Here is a 15,797-nt window from a genome sequence, read left to right as displayed (position 1 = left end):
TCTCATCTCCCAACGTCAGATTCATTGGGTACCTAATCAGTGGCCCTATAGATTCTGATTTGGTGTCCTGGTCACTGCTGGACTCCAGACTCATGAAACCTCTCACTCTAATGTTTCACAAGATTCATCCCCATTCCTGTGAGTTGACTACATCCGCAAACAATTGTTTACAAAGAATAGCTTCTCACATCGAGGGATTCCATGGCAGATACCAGCCTGCGCTGCAACCCATTGCACCACATGGACCTCACAGAGCTCCATACTAGAGTGCCCTCCCCGTCAGTTTTAGAAGGGCAACTTTTATATCTTTGTTCCTTAGAGTATAGATTATGGGGTTCAGAAGTGGAGTCAGTGAAGTGTAGAACACAGCCACTACCCCGTCCAATGGATCCTGCGATCCTGGTCTCAGATAAATGAAAACAAGTGGCACATAATAAGTCACCACCGCAGTAAGATGAGCTGAGCAGGTGGAGAACGCTCGCCAGCGCCCTTCAGTGCTGCGGATTTTCAGTATGGCAGATAAAATGTACATGTAGGAAGTCAGGATGAGAAAGAAGCAAGTGGTGGCCACAAAGCCAACATCAACCATGGTTACCACCTCGTTGAGTGCCGTGTCAGCACAAACCAGCTTCAGCACTGCCGGGATATCACAGAAGATATAGTTCACCTGGTTTCTCCACCCAAAGGGCAGGCGGAAAACAAGGGCTGTCTCCATCACAGAGTGAAGACAGCCACCAAGCCAGGTACCCATGGCAAGGAAGAGGCACGTCCTACGGCTCATGATGGTGCCATAATGGAGTGGCTTGCAAATGGCCAGGAAACGGTCATAGGCCATCAGAGTGTAGAGGAAGCATTCCGTGCAGCCCAGGAAGTGGAAGAAGAAGAGTTGGCACACACAGCCCACAAAGGAGATGCTCCCACCACCCTCTAGAAACCCAGCAATCACCTTGGGGACAATCACAGTGGAAACCATCATGTCCAAGAAGGACAGATGGCAAAGGAACCAGTACATGGGCTTGTGGAGCTGGGGATTGGACATCACAACCAACAAAATCAGAAAGTTTCCAAGGAGGGTCAGTAAGTAGATAAGCAAGAAGAAGATGAATAAAGGACCCACCAAGTTCTTCGGGTATGGCAAGCCGACAAGGACAAACTCAGTCAAAGGAGTTTGATTTTTGTATTCCATCTCTGTAATGTAAAAATCATGGGCATAGTCAGTAAGTGAAGAACAGAACTAGCAACAACAACATGCAGAACAAAAGTTATGAGTCATGAGCTAATCAGGCCCTTAATGAAATTTCTTAGGGGAGATCAAGAACATCCAATGCACAGTTATATCACATGACTTTCCCCCAAAGAATCCTGGGAACTGCAGTTTGTTAAGGGTACTGGGAACTGTAGCTCTGTGAGGGGAAAACCAGAAGACTGGGTGGGGTAGTCAAATGTTTTAAATGTGCATTGGAGATGCTCTGAATATATGGTATGGATCTGCCCTTAATGTTGGTTTCCTTCTTGTATGAGTATTGTTAATGTATTGCTCTGTATAGCACAGCATACTTTAATACCACATAGCACAGCAGGTAAAGGTCCTTTGGGTGAGAAGGGGCTGAAAAAGGTGCCCCTTCTCCACCACACACTATATGTGATCTTAAAAGCAACATCAGGCCCCTGTTTCACATTGGCTTGAGCGGGAATACACTAAAGCAATTTGTTGCAGGTCCCACTTGAGGGAAGATATTGTGGCTGTGTTGCTCAGGGATGAGACAAAGGCATTCTGGACATACGTCAAGACATACGTCTTCTGTATATTTCTTCCCCCCCCCCCCCAAGGATCTCAAAGTGTTTTATCGGTATTAACATTACAAAAAATTCAGCAAGTTAGGTCACAAAATGACTCGTCTGAGGATACACAGAAAGATCAAGGATCTCCTGACTCATACTCATACATTGCACACAAATATGCAGATCTTTTTGGTTCAAGATTTTGTTCATGGGGATGCTTCAGAATCCAAATAAATAATGAACACAGATATATTAAATGATGCAATTTTACTCTACAGGGGCATGCTAAGCACCCTGGTTATCCATCTTAATACAGTAAAGAACAGTAACCAATATGTTCTGGTGAATGTCCTGTCCACTAGGAACCAGTTACCTACTAGTCTGTTCATTAGAATGCTTCCAAATTAGTGCACAAACAGCTTTATCTCCTCTTTCAGAAATTTTTCTACAGAGTGTTAAGATGTTTTGTGACGCCATTCAAGTGAGTATAGAATTGCAGCCTAACTTAGATCATTCTGTGTTTGAGAAATGATGGTAAGCATCAATAACTCTTGATCTCAGCCCTTTATTCTAGTAAAGGGGTCAGCAAACTTTTTCAACAGGGGGCCTGTCCACTGTCCCTCAGACCTTGCGGGGGCTGGACTATATTTGGAGGGGGGGAATGAATGAATTCCTATGCCCCACAAATAACCCAGAAATGCATTTTAAATAAAAGGACACATTCTACTTATGTAAAAACCCACTGATTCCCAGACCATCCGCAGGCCAGATTTAGAAGTTTATTGGGCCGGATCTGGGCCCCGGGCCTTAGTTTGCCTACCCATGTTCTAGTACAAACATATCTCAACCACAGACTTTGCCTCTAAAGCTAAGAAGAATGGTAACACAACTAGGGAGTTAAGAGAAGTTCTTTCAACTTGGTCTAATAAATAATTGGAAGACACCTTATCTCAAAGTGTCTGCTGGCCATCTGCTCTTGGTGGAGAGAGAAGAAGCCTCTCCAAAGATGGAATCTGTTCAGAAGATAAGTCCAACTCTTCTCAAGTTAAGAATCCTCTTTTGCTACTGTTGCATTCAGCTGTGGTATTCTTGACATCCTTTTCATGGTCTTCGTTATGTCAGCTCTAACCCTACCTTCAGACCCAGAAGTCTGCAGACCCCCAGAAGGTCTCTTGTTCTGCAGACCTTACTCAAAGAGTCTGGTTGCTCCCTTTCATCACAGGGTGAAACTCTTTTTTTTAATTTCTATACATGTTCTCCCCTGCCTGCATTTTCCCCCTCTCCCTCTATCTTGTCTTTCCTCCATCCACTCTCTTCCGTTATAGAGTTTCCTCTCCTATCTCATCTTGTACAGTTTCCATTCCTGCCAGCCTTTTCACCCCTTTCTCACTTTCTGCCTCCCTTTCCATCCTATCATTCTTCCTCTTTTCTGCTCTTCATTGTCCTCACCGAAGCAGCACTATTTCCCCTTGAAGCTCGCCCCTTTTCTCTCTACCTCCTCCATCTTCTTCCCGCGTCCCTCTTTCTTCACCTTTTCAACTGCCGCAGTTTCTTTGTCTCTTCTGCGTTCCTCCTCTTCTGTGTCACTCTCCTCCCTGCCTCTTCCTCCTTATCCGCATCCACAGCACGACTTGGCTCAGGCACTCTCACATTTTGACATTTTAAGAGTTGCTGAATGCTCTCTGGTTCCTTCCAACATGAGGCACTTGCACCCACTAGGATTCCCTCGGAATTGTTTGTGGCTATGGCCCCATGTGGTGCCTCTCTCTGTCTCTCTCAACCCCAAATGTATTTATATTCCTTAAAGCCCTATCACACCAGAAATACAGTGACAAACAAAAACGCCATCTCCAAGCAAACTCCTTTGAGATGTTACTATTTCAAGTAAATTGAAGTGTCTAAGACCCCAGTGATCATATCCCTATGGCTTTTTGACTGCTTATACAGTGGTACCTCGGGTTACAGACGCTTCAGGTTACAGACTTCCGCTAACCCAGAAATAGTACCTTGGGTTAAGAACTTTGTTTCAGGATGAGAACAGAAATCGCGCTGTGGTGGCACGGCAGCAGCAGGAGGCCACATTAGCTAGAGTGGTACCTCAGGTTAAGAATGGTTTCAGGTTAAGAACAGACCTCCGGAACGAATTAAGTTTGTAACCAGAGGTTACAAACAGCTCTTAACAGTTCAAGTATATTGTGTAACACAGGGCTCAGCAAACTTTTTCATCAGGGGCCGGTCCACTGTCCCTCAGACCTTGTGGTGGGCTGGACTATATTTTTTGGGGGGAAATGAACAAATTCCTATACCCCACAAATAACCCAGAGATGCATTTTAAATAAAAGGACACATTCTACTCATATAAAAACACGCTGATTCCCAGACCGTCCATGGGCTGGATTGAGAAGGCGATTGGACCGGATCCGGCCCCCGGGCCTTTGTTTGCCTACCCATGGTGTAACACATCGTCATCATCACCACTGCAGTCCTTTCAGGACTGACAATGACAGCTTTCACATATATCCTTTTTTAAAAAAAAAAAAAAAAAAAGCGTATTATGAAAATGCAAACATACAAAAAAAGGAAAATAATAATCATAACATAGAATCATAGAACTGTAGAGCTGGAAGGAACCCCAAGGATCATCTAGTCTAACCCCCTGCACCCATGAGAGATGGCCATCCAACCTCTGCTTAAAAACCTCCAAAGGAAGGAGAGTCCACAACCTCCCAAGGGAGACGCTTCTACTATTGAACAGCTTTTACTGTCAGAATCTCCTTTCTTGTGACTTGAAGCCTTTGGTTCAGGTCCTAGCCTCCAGAGCATGAGAAAACAAGCTTGCTCCATCTTCCATGTGACAGCCCTTGAGATATTTGTTGTTGTTTTTTAATGATATTTATTAAAATTTCAAAAGAAAAAGATCACATTAATAAGAAAATTAACAATAAAAAGGAAAAATACAAAGTACAAAAAAGAAAAAACAGTTAAAAACAATTCCATCTTTTCATCACTTCTTTTACATTTACTTGTTTCCCGGACCTCCTCATACCTCCCTCTTTTGTATTCCAATTCAGTTTGTTAGTCCAGCGATTCCTTTCCCTACTTTTTAATCTGGATCTTTAATCTTGATATATTATAACATTAAGTTTTTACATATTAAAAACCAATTTTTTCATTTTTTTTATATACCATTACCGCTAGAAACCGCTTAACTTCAATCCGTCATCATTCTAGCATTCATTAATTTTACAATATTTCTGTAAGTAGTCTTTAAATTTCTTCCAATCTTCTTCCACCAACTCTTCTCCCTGGTCTCGGATTCTGCCAGTCATTTCCGCCAATTCCATATAGTCCACCATTTTCATCTGCCATTCCTCCAGTGTGGGTAGATCTTGTGTCTTCCAATGCTTTGCAATAAGTATTCTTGCTGCTGTTGTAGCATAAGCCCTTGAGATATTTGAAGATGGCTGTCGTATCTCTTCTCAGTCTCCTCTTCTCCAGGCTAAACATACTCAACTCCCTCAACCGTTCCTCATCATGCTTGGTTTCCAGATCCATGATCATCCTGGTTGCCCTCCTCTGCACCTGTTACAGCTTGTCAACACCCTTCTTAAATTGTGGTACCCAGAACTGGACACAGTATTCCAGGTGTGGTCTGACCAAGGCAGAATAGAGTGGTATTATTACTCCCTTTGAAGTAAATCATTGTACTTTTGTTTTAATAGGATTTTATATTATGACTATGAAATACAAATGCTTTGAATAACAAATACAAATAAGCAATAAAATGGGATCACGTTAGCATACAAAAGCAAGCATTTAAAATGATATGCATCGAGAATAGTTACACCCAGGATTAAGTCATATTTCTCAAGATGGCAAAGTGAGTCTGAAACATAAGAAATAAAATCCCGGACTATATGGAATTGGCGGAAATGACTGGCAGAATCCGAGACCAGGGAGAAGAGTCGATGGAGGAAGATTGGAAGAAATTTAAAGATTACTTACAGAAATATTGCAAAATTAATGAATGTTAGAATGATGACGGATTGAAGTTAAGTGGTTTCTAGCGGTAATGGTATAAAAGAATATGGAAAAATTGGTTTTTAATATCTAAAAATTTAATGTTATAATATATCAAGATTAAAGATCAGGATTAAAAAGGAGGGAAAGGAATCGCTGGACTAACAAATTGAATTAGAACACAAAAGAGGGAGGTATGAGGAGGTCCGGGAAACAAGTAAATGTAAAAGAAGTGATGAAAAGATGGAATTGTTTTTAACTGTTTTTTCTTTTTTGTACTTTGTATTTTGTATTTTTCCTCTTTATTGTTAATTTTCTTATTAAAGTGATCTTTTTCTTTTGAAAGTTTAATAAATATCATTTAAAAAAAAAAAAAAATCCCACCAAACAGGAGAACGGAAAAAACACAACAGAAGATAAGTTTTTAATAATACAAAATGAACACCTGCAGCGGAGAATTTTTCATCGAGCTGGAAAAACTATCTTAGTTGTTTTATGGTACATTGATAAAACATCTTGTGAGACATACACGAAAGGTCATTCAGAAATTAATAAATGGAGACTAAAACAAGAATAATGGAAATTTGCATAGACGACATTTGCCCAACTTCATCTCCTCTCTTATCTAAATCATTTCATTTGGTTCATATGTAGGGTGGGAGGAGGTGTCCTGGACCTCCCAAATGGTATGGTATATTTTAACTGAAAAATATCCCTAGTGGTTAGACACTGACATCCAGAACTTATTTAACCATTTCCCCCTACCATCACTGCTTCTGCTAAGGACATGTGTTGGGTCCAATTAAAATCAGGCTGTGTCTCAGTTCCGAAGCAGAGAGAGAGAGAGAGAGAGAGAGAGAGAGAGAGGGAGGGAGGGAGACCTTATTTATTTGTGTTCTTCATGTTTCCAAATTTGTCTTCGCAGATATCTTCTTATCGCTAGACAACACGTTTGTGTCCCCCAGAACAACAGTGTATAATGTCATGAAATATATCAACACATTAAAACCAGTGGGAAGTATTCTTCTCAATAAAAATAGGCTATAGTTGCAAGACTGCTTAGCTTTCTCAGGACTGAGTTCTTGGGTCACGTGGTGTTCAATGCAGACTAGTCTAGGGGTTCAAGATATCACACTGAGTTCAACAGAAACTTACATAAATGTGACTAACTTAATCTGGATCCAACTGCAGAGACATCCAGAAGCCTTCACTTGAGGAATCAAGTTTGGGGTAGCAGTATTCAAGCATTCGAAAGAATGGGGGCTCCAGTGAATTCACTGGCAGTGCACCAGTGCAACTGTCTAATCCATCCTAGAGCAGTTTGGTTCCTTCCAGACTACAACTCCCATCAACCATAAGCAACTTGGCCAAGGGTGATGGGACCTGCAGTGCAAAGCCATCTAGAGGGCACCAGATTGACAAAGGCTGTTCTAACAGCACCGTTATTATATTGAGAATGATAGGGAAAAGAAGAAATATCAAGGTTCTTGACCACCATACCATGTGCTGCAGAAAGCAATATACTAGTGAAACATTCATGATTACATTTGAAGAGGACACTGAATTATTATTATTATTATTATTATTATTATTATTATTATTATTAAAACTGTATACCTCCCGAAATTTGCAGGTCTCGTGTTTCATAACATAAAAACACAAAATGCATAATAAAAACAAAAACAAAAAGAACCCTATAATCCCACACACATTTTAAAAGGGCATTGGATGTCAGTCAGTCAACGGCCAGGTTAAAAAGGAACGTTTTTGCCTGGTGCCTAATGGTGTATAATGAAGGCACCAGGCGACTCTCCCAGGGGAGAGCATTCCAGAAACTGAGAGCCACTACAGAAAAGGCCCATTGATGTGGATCCACCCTCCGGATCTCTCACGGAGGAAGCACACTAAGAAGGGCCTCACAAGATGATCTCAGGGTCCAGGTAGGTTGATATGGAAAGAGGTGATCTTTGAGGTATTGCAGTCCTAAGACATTTAAGGCTTTGTAGGTCTAAACCAACACTTTAGTCTATGTGCTGTCAGAGCGAGCACCAAAACCAACACTTTGAATTGGGCCCGGAAACTAATCGGTAGCCAGTGCAGCCCAACCAGGATAGGTGTACAGTGGTACCTTGGTTCTCAAACACCTTGGTTCTCAAATGCCAAAAACCCAGAAGTAAGTTTTCCAGTTTTCAAACATTTTTTGGAAGCCAAACGTCCAGTGCGGCTGTCGGCTATTGTTTCCAGGGCACCTGCACCAATCAGAAGCTGCGCCTTGGTTTTCGAACATTTCAGAAGTCAAATGGACTTCCGGAATGGATTAAGTTTGGTGCTTTTGTTTTTGCTATTTATTTTGCATTTTTATTTCTGAGGCTTTTTCGGTTAATTTGTTTTTGTGATTATGTGGAACCCAGTCCAGCTACTGATTGATTGATTGATTGATTGATTGTGCGACTGTAGAAATGGATAAAAGCCCCCCATCTAAACAGTGACTATCATCTGTGCAGGTAAAAAAAAAAAATATTATTATTTTAATCATCTACAATACTGTCTTATTTATTTTATAGTACAGTACATTGATTATTGCTTTCATTTTATGGATCAATGGTCTCGTTAGATAGTAAAATTCATGTTAAATTGCTGCTTTAGGGGTTGTTTTTAAAAGTCTGGAACAGATTAATCCATTTTGCATTACTTTCTATGGGAAAGAGCACCTTGGTTTTAGAACACTTTGGTTTTGGAACAGACTTCCGGAACAGATTAAGTTTGAGAACCGAGATACCACTGTAATGTGCTCAAATATGCTCAATAAAAGGTCAAAATGTTTATTCCAAGCGTGCACCCTTTAGGAACATGATGTTCCTTAATGTGCCATCAACTGTGGGACTGTCTGCCTCCCCATTAGTTTCTTCAGAGCTGCTTTCACATCCTTGTTTCGCAGTGTGTAGATGACTGGGTTGAGCATGGGTGTAACAACATTGCCAAAGATCTGCACCGGGGTGACCAGGACCCCACTCAGAGACGGCTGGGTGTAAATCAAGGCACAGGGTCCAAAGAAGAAGGTAACCACCAGAAGATGGGAGGCACATGTGGAGGCCGCTTTGCGCCTCCCCTCCCCAGAATTCATCTGTGCAATGGAGTAAATGATGCGGGCGTAAGACAAGAGGATGAGGAAGAAGCAGGTCACACCCACAATGCCAATATTGTTGAAGCCCACAGCTTCGATGGTGGTAGTATCTGCACAGGCCAACTTGACGACTGGGAAAACATCACAGAAGAAATAATCTATTACGTTAGGGCCACAGTAAGGCAATGTGAAAGTGAGTGTGGTGAGAACAATGCCCTGAATGGAACTGGCGAGCCATGTACCTGCCGCCAAGATGACGCACACCTTCCAGTTCATAATGACCATATACCGCAGTGGGTAACAGATGGCAATGTAGCGATCATAAGCCATGACGGTATACAGCAGGCACTCAGAACATCCCATAAAATGATAGAAGAAGACCTGGGACATGCACCCCCCTATGGAGATGGTCCTGCTTTGTCCCCAAAGGATAGATAACATTTTGGGAGTGGTGACGGAAGAGAAACCAATGTCTAGGATGGCTAGGTTGCAGAGGAAAAAGTACATAGGGGTGTGGAGATGAAAGTCGAGGAGGACGGCCGACATAATGGTCAAATTTCCCAGCAAAGTGCAAAGATAGAAAGCCAAGAAGACAGCGAAGAGGATGGTCTGGAGGCCTTCAGTGTTGGGGATTCCGAGGAGAATGAAATGGGTCACTACTGTGTGGTTCTTCTGGTTGGACCCATCCCTACAGCAGCAGAAAAATAAGAACGTTCCTGTTGTTTCTCCTCTCGTGCTCTGAAACGTGATAGGAACATGGGAAGCTGCCTTAAACCACATCAGGCTATCTGGCACAATATGGTCTACACTGACTAGCAGTGTCACATACCTTCCAACCTTTATCCGATGAAAATAGGGACATCCCATTCCATAATGATAATTTTACTGTTTATACCCCACACATCTTACTGGGTTGCCCCAGTCACTCTGGGCAGCTTCCAACATATATAAAAACATAATAAAACATTAAACACTTTTTTAAAAAAAACTTCCCTATACAGGATTGCCTTCAGATGCCTCAAGGGTCAAATAACTCCATACCCTCCAACATTTCTCCAATGAAAATAGAGACTTCCTATGGAATAGCTGGACATTCCAGGATCAAATCCGAAACTCGGATGGCTACTCGAAATCAGGAATGTCCCTGGAAAATAGGGACACTTGGAGGGTCTGCTGTCATGCCAGGACAACTTTAATCCACTTTAATTGCAGAAACCTAAATTTCCTGTTATGCCCTCCTACAAAATCCAGGCAGTCGGCAGGCTGAACCCTAAGGTTTCATTAAACTATTGTAGCTAATACCCACTGGTGCCCTGCCACTCCCTTCATTTTTACACTACCATTTCAAAGCCACCTAATCCTGCAACCATTGGCACTTCTTGAGCAGCAAATCCCATCGTTGTTTTATGCATTTATGTAAAGAAATAAACCAATGTTTACCGTGCAACACTGGTGACGTGGAAAACCAATTCAGGTGCCAGAGAAATTTGGATGCAAAATGAAACCAATTCCCCATAACTCCTTCACCATCACTGTGATGCCACCAACTATTCTCACACCAGCCATAACAATTTGGTTGTGGAAGAATGCGATCTCTCACAGATCTATTCACACACACATCTGCCTTTTGACTTACCTACAGGGTGCATTCAGTTTTCCAGAGCACATAATTAGTGCAGAAGAAATTAATGTTCTAATTCAAACTCATGCACAACTAATGGGAGAATAAATTTTAGAGACATTACTCATGAACACCATACATAGTGCCACACTGTTCCTTAACTCCAGTGGCTTCACTGCTTTTATGCCATCCTCTTTTGCTCATCCTGATGTCTCAACCAGGTTTGTTTGTTGTTTAATAGTTTGACAACCATAAGGGACTTGATCCCTGATGGCTCACCAGTTTCCCAAGCCTGAAACCTCCAAGGAGATAGCAAACTAAGTGCAATGGTTTCATCATTTCAGACATTACCTTATGCAAGATGCATATGTTTCCCAGTATATTTCCGAACACAATTCAAAGTGTTGGGGCTGACCTTTAAAGCCCTAACTGGCATCGGCCCAGTATACCTGAAGGAGCATCTCCACCCCCATTGTTCTGCCCAGACACTGAGGTCCAGCTCTGAGGGCCTTCTGGCAGTTCCCTCACTGCGAGAAGTAAGATTACAGGGAACGAGGCAGAGGGCCTTCTTAGTAGTGGCGCCCACCCTGTGGAACGCCCTCCCTTCAGATGTCAAAGAAATAAACAACTATCTGACGTTTAGAAGACATCTGAAGGCAGCCCTGTTTAGGGACGTTTTTAATGACTGATGTTTTGATGTATTTTAATCTTTTGTTGGAAGCCGCCCAGAGTGGCTGGGGAAACCCAGCCAGATGGGTGAGGTATAAATAATAAATTGTTGTTCTTGTTCTTCTTGTTACTATTACAAGATGGGAAAACATCACAGAAGAAATACCACTTCTGGGGGCTCGTGACCAGGAGCTCGTGACCAGGACACATGAACAGAGGTGAGGGATTGGTGGAGGAGGCTGAAGAAAGTGAGCTTGTGTCTTTTGGTTTAAGGCTGATTGGTTGTCTGAGCTGTTTGGAGATTTGATTGTGAGTTTGTATGTGTATGCGGCTGTGTGCTCTTCTAGTGCACAGGGTCTGAGGGGGCGGGGCTACTGCTGAGAGGAAGGCAGGCTGAATGAAGAAGTGAGTTGTGGGAGGACTTAGCAGCCAGCAGCTGTTCTACTTAGCTGTAATATCAGGCAGACACTCTTTACATCCCTTAATCTGTGTCTCTCCTAAAAAAATAAGAAAATCCCATCTGGCAGCTATCTTTGCAGGGCAGGAGTCCTTGGACATTGTAATGATATACGCTTTAGAACGGAACTGTGTTTTCGTAACCTATGGTACGGGTGGATTTTTTTAAAATCAGTAAAGCATTCCCCCAAAAACCTCAACAACTTTGACCTAAACAAAAAACAACTCCACAATTTTGTCTGGATTTTCACTTTCGGGAATACTAAGAACATCAGCATTGAGGCCCAACAAGATGTGATGTTGGGAGAGGGTGTGTCTGTGAATAGGAACACCTAATAATAATAATAATAATAGCAGATACATGATGCTGGATTGGGATCACATTACTTTGGAGTGAAAGTTAACCCTTTCTCTCATGTTTAAATAAAATTTTAAAATCTCTCCCTAAATTTATTTTCACTCTGTGAAGCAAAACATACAGGTATTGTAAGTGTACCTGTATGTGGTGCAAATAACAGATTCAGTTTGGCTAGTGTGAATCAGGAAAACAGGCATGATCCCAGTCTGAATCAGGGCCCCTCACAACTGCAATTTATATAAGTAATAAATTAAAAAGCAACTTTCTCAAACTTTTAAAAAACTTTTAGAAACAGATCCTGATCAATGATCTCTTGAAACATCTACTTTGACTCTGAATAATTATATTAATAGAACAGTAAAGCACACAGATGGGTGAACTTGTAATTTTTTTGTTAATCTCCATTTCTCATCTTTGCAGATTTAAGGTCATTTCTCCACATTTCCACATCAGCTTGTAATTTCTTTTTTTATAAAAAAAAAACTGTCAAAAACTCATCATATTAGGGGCAAATTCCTCTTAATATACAAACTTTTATACATGATTGTGCTTAACACACACATTTTTGTAACATTCATTTTATGGTCACTTTATCTTGCTGTATATGTTTTGGTACACATTACAGTACTTGCAGTGCAAAATTCAGTGCAAATTTTGAAGGCTGGCTGTGTTTCAATTCATGTATCACTTCAGGAAGTGAGAACTAGGTAGGTTCACTTTTAAATGTGAACTGAATCAGATGTTTCACCCCAGTGAACGAGGTGATGCTGAAGATACCTCTCACATGCCTCAAATGTTTCTGATACAAATAAACTGGCATGCAATCGTCATCTTCGGAATTTCACTTGTAGGACTTGTAGGAATTCCACTTGTCAAATGGAAGAAAGTGGGCAAACACTTATTCTCAACGGTGCCAGAGAGAAGAACAAACTTTAATGGGCTCAAGTTACAGGACAATCAATTTCACATGGACATCAGGAGAAATTTGTTTACGGCAATGGAACCAGTTAACTACAGGCGTGGTAAGCTCTCCGCTGCTAGAGGTCTTCAAAGAGAAGCTGGGCAGCCATCTCTGTGATGCTGGATTTATTTTATTAAGCTGGATGCTGGGGTAAATGATCTACAAAGCCTCCACCAAACTCTATGACTCTGTGCCCTGATTCAAGCCATTTGTCATGGCAATGGTGCACGTTGTGTACATGTGTAATAAGCTATACTTCCCATCCTTCTTTTGCTTGAAGCAAGATGGTTGTCCAACTGAATCACTGCAAGAGACGTTCTCAGGCAAACCCATAATAGCAAGGCTGAATTCTCCAGTGCACCTTCCTCAATCCCCGATTGCAACTGCAAGAGAAGCCCACTTGAATGTGCAAGTGGACGCTCACAGGTCAAACATCAGGGATGGAGGCTTCCTATAGCTTCCACATCCCCTCAGAATACTTGACTGTGCAGCCAGTTCACTGCTTAGCCACAGGTCAACAAAGCATGTTGGGCACTTACACATGTACATCAGTTACACACATTTGTCCTGTTGGGGAAAACCATGTGCTTGAGATGTGCTTGAGATGGTTTGGATATGACTACAGCTTGGGTAGGCAAACTAAGGACCGGGGGCCGGATCCAGCCCAATTGCCTTCTAAACCGACCCACAGACAGTCCAGGCATCAGCGTGTTTTTACATCAATAGAATGTGTCCTTTTATATAAAATGCATCTCTGGGTTATTTGTGGGGCCTGCCTGGTGTTTTTACATGAGTAGAATGTGTGCTTTTATTTAAAACGCATCTCTGGGTTATTTGTGGGGCATAGGAATTCATTCATTATTTTTTTCAAAATATAGTCCGCCGCCCACCCCCACCCCCCAAGGTCTGAACAGTGGACTGGCCCCCTGCTGAAAAAAATTGCTGACCCCTGGACTACAGTCTTCTGCTCAATCATTTCTCCAAGCCATTTTCAGAAAACGTCATACTATTATTATCATTATTATCATTGTTATCATAAGAATAATCTTCATCAACATTGTGGTCATTGTCCAAAGGTCCATCTAATCTAGCATTGTGTTCTCACATTGACCAAGCAGGTGCCTATGGGAAGCCTGCTAGCAGGGCAGGAGCTAAACAGCACCCTACTTATGATTTCAGAGACATACTAGTAGCCACTGGTAACTTTATCTCACAATAATTTTTCTAAAACCCTTTGAAGGCCATCCAAGTTAGTGGCCATGACTATATCTTGAAAGTGTAAGATGCAACCAGAAACAGACCTTAGAAAGATCTGTCTGAGCATGCACATGGGAGAGGAACTATGCTTTCCTGCCTCCTAGTCTCAAGACAGCAGCTTTCATCTCCTTGTTTCTCAGAGTGTATATGACAGGGTTCAGGAAGGGAGTCACTGTGGTGTAAAACACAGCCGCCACCCCTCCCAGTGGATCTTGTGCTCCTGGTCTTAGATAAGTAAAGGTTAGAGGAATATAGCAGATCATTACAATAATGATATGGGATGTACATGTAGAGAAGGCACGCCATCGCCCCTCGGCACTGCGAATCCTTAGGACTGCCAAAACAATGTACATATAAGAAATGAGGAGAAGGAAAACACAAGTCATGGCTACAAGACCGACATCAATCAAGGTCACCATCTCATTGAGGGTTGTATCAGCACAGGCAAGTTTCAGCACAGGTGGAATGTCACAGAAGATATACCTCACCTCATTCCCTGGTCCATAGGGCAAGCGGAAGGTGAGAGCTGTCTCCATGGCTGAGTGCAAACAACCACCTGCCCATGTGCCAATAGCAAGCCAGAGGCAGGCATTGCGGTTCATGAGGGTGCCATAATGGAGAGGCCGGCAGATGGCCAGGAAACGGTCATAAGCCATCACGGTGTAGAGGAAGCATTCTGTGCACCCCACAAAGTGGTAGAAGAAGAGTTGGCTCACACAACCAGCAAAGGAGATGGTCCCACCACCCTCCAGAAACCCAGCAATCAATTTGGGCACCACTACGGTCGAGGTGGCAATGTCCAAGACGGACAAGTGGCAGAGGAACCAGTACATGGGCTTGTGCAGCAGTGGTTCGCATATCACAGCCAAGAGGACCAGGAGATTACTAAGGAGGGTCAGCAAGTAGATGGACACAAAGAAGCAAAATAAAGCAGCATGTAGCACAGGTGGGTATGGAATCCCCAAGAGGACAAAATACATCAGTGCTGTTTGATTTTCGCACTCCATTCTTTGAATGCCTTTAAGGTTTATCACTTCAATGTACAAAACAAAAGAGAGTGACAAAAATTATGAAGCTTTGGCAAGCTCTGTGTAACATTTTGGATATCACACCAAGCTCTTGTCATTTGTTGTCTGGGGGGAGGGAAGTGGTGAGATGTGGAATATCCATATTTTTCACCCTAAATTCTAAAGATTCAGGCGTCATCTCAGAGTCTTGGTGCAACAATTGTGCAACTTCATCCCCAGGGTTCATTTCAATCACGGTTCATCAATACTTTCTTCCAGAAGCTATTTTCAGATACATTCCACATATAAGCCAGGAAAATGCAAAAAGAGAATGCTTTTAAATAATGAGCACCATACCTTCTCCACTCCTATCCTTCCTCCGGACATACAAATGGACAAAATAAATTGTGGGGAAAGAGTTCTAGGTTGGAGGACATGATATAGCCAGACTTGAATGCTGGTTTCTCTACATTTAGTAGTTGGTCACTTTTCTCCCGCATATTCCATGCAACTGAGGAAAAGGTTGTGATCTGATAACAGTC

General features: G+C 42.2%; 2 protein-coding genes across 2 annotated transcripts; both read right to left on the bottom strand.

Annotated features, from left to right (window-relative positions):
- Positions 1–262: 262 nt before the first annotated feature.
- On the bottom strand, positions 263–1,186 carry LOC308461711 (olfactory receptor 10G6-like; the record flags this gene model as incomplete). The annotated part of the gene is made up of 1 exon (XM_080978848.1): positions 263–1,186. The coding sequence occupies one exon, from the start codon at positions 1,184–1,186 to the stop codon at positions 263–265; it is 924 nt and encodes a 307-aa protein (XP_080834974.1).
- Positions 1,187–8,662: 7,476 nt separating this feature from the next.
- Positions 8,663–15,255, bottom strand: LOC308460920 (uncharacterized protein; the record flags this gene model as incomplete). The annotated part of the gene is made up of 3 exons (XM_080977454.1): positions 8,663–9,614; positions 14,206–14,260; positions 14,346–15,255. The coding sequence occupies 3 exons, from the start codon at positions 15,253–15,255 to the stop codon at positions 8,663–8,665; spliced, it is 1,917 nt and encodes a 638-aa protein (XP_080833580.1).
- Positions 15,256–15,797: the final 542 nt, after the last annotated feature.

This window comes from Podarcis pityusensis, assembly GCF_964106645.2.
Source record: "Podarcis pityusensis genome assembly, chromosome: 13".
NCBI lineage: Eukaryota > Metazoa > Chordata > Lepidosauria > Squamata > Lacertidae > Podarcis > Podarcis pityusensis.
The sequence above is the reverse complement of the archived record's forward strand: the minus strand, read 5'-3'. Positions and strand labels throughout refer to the sequence as shown.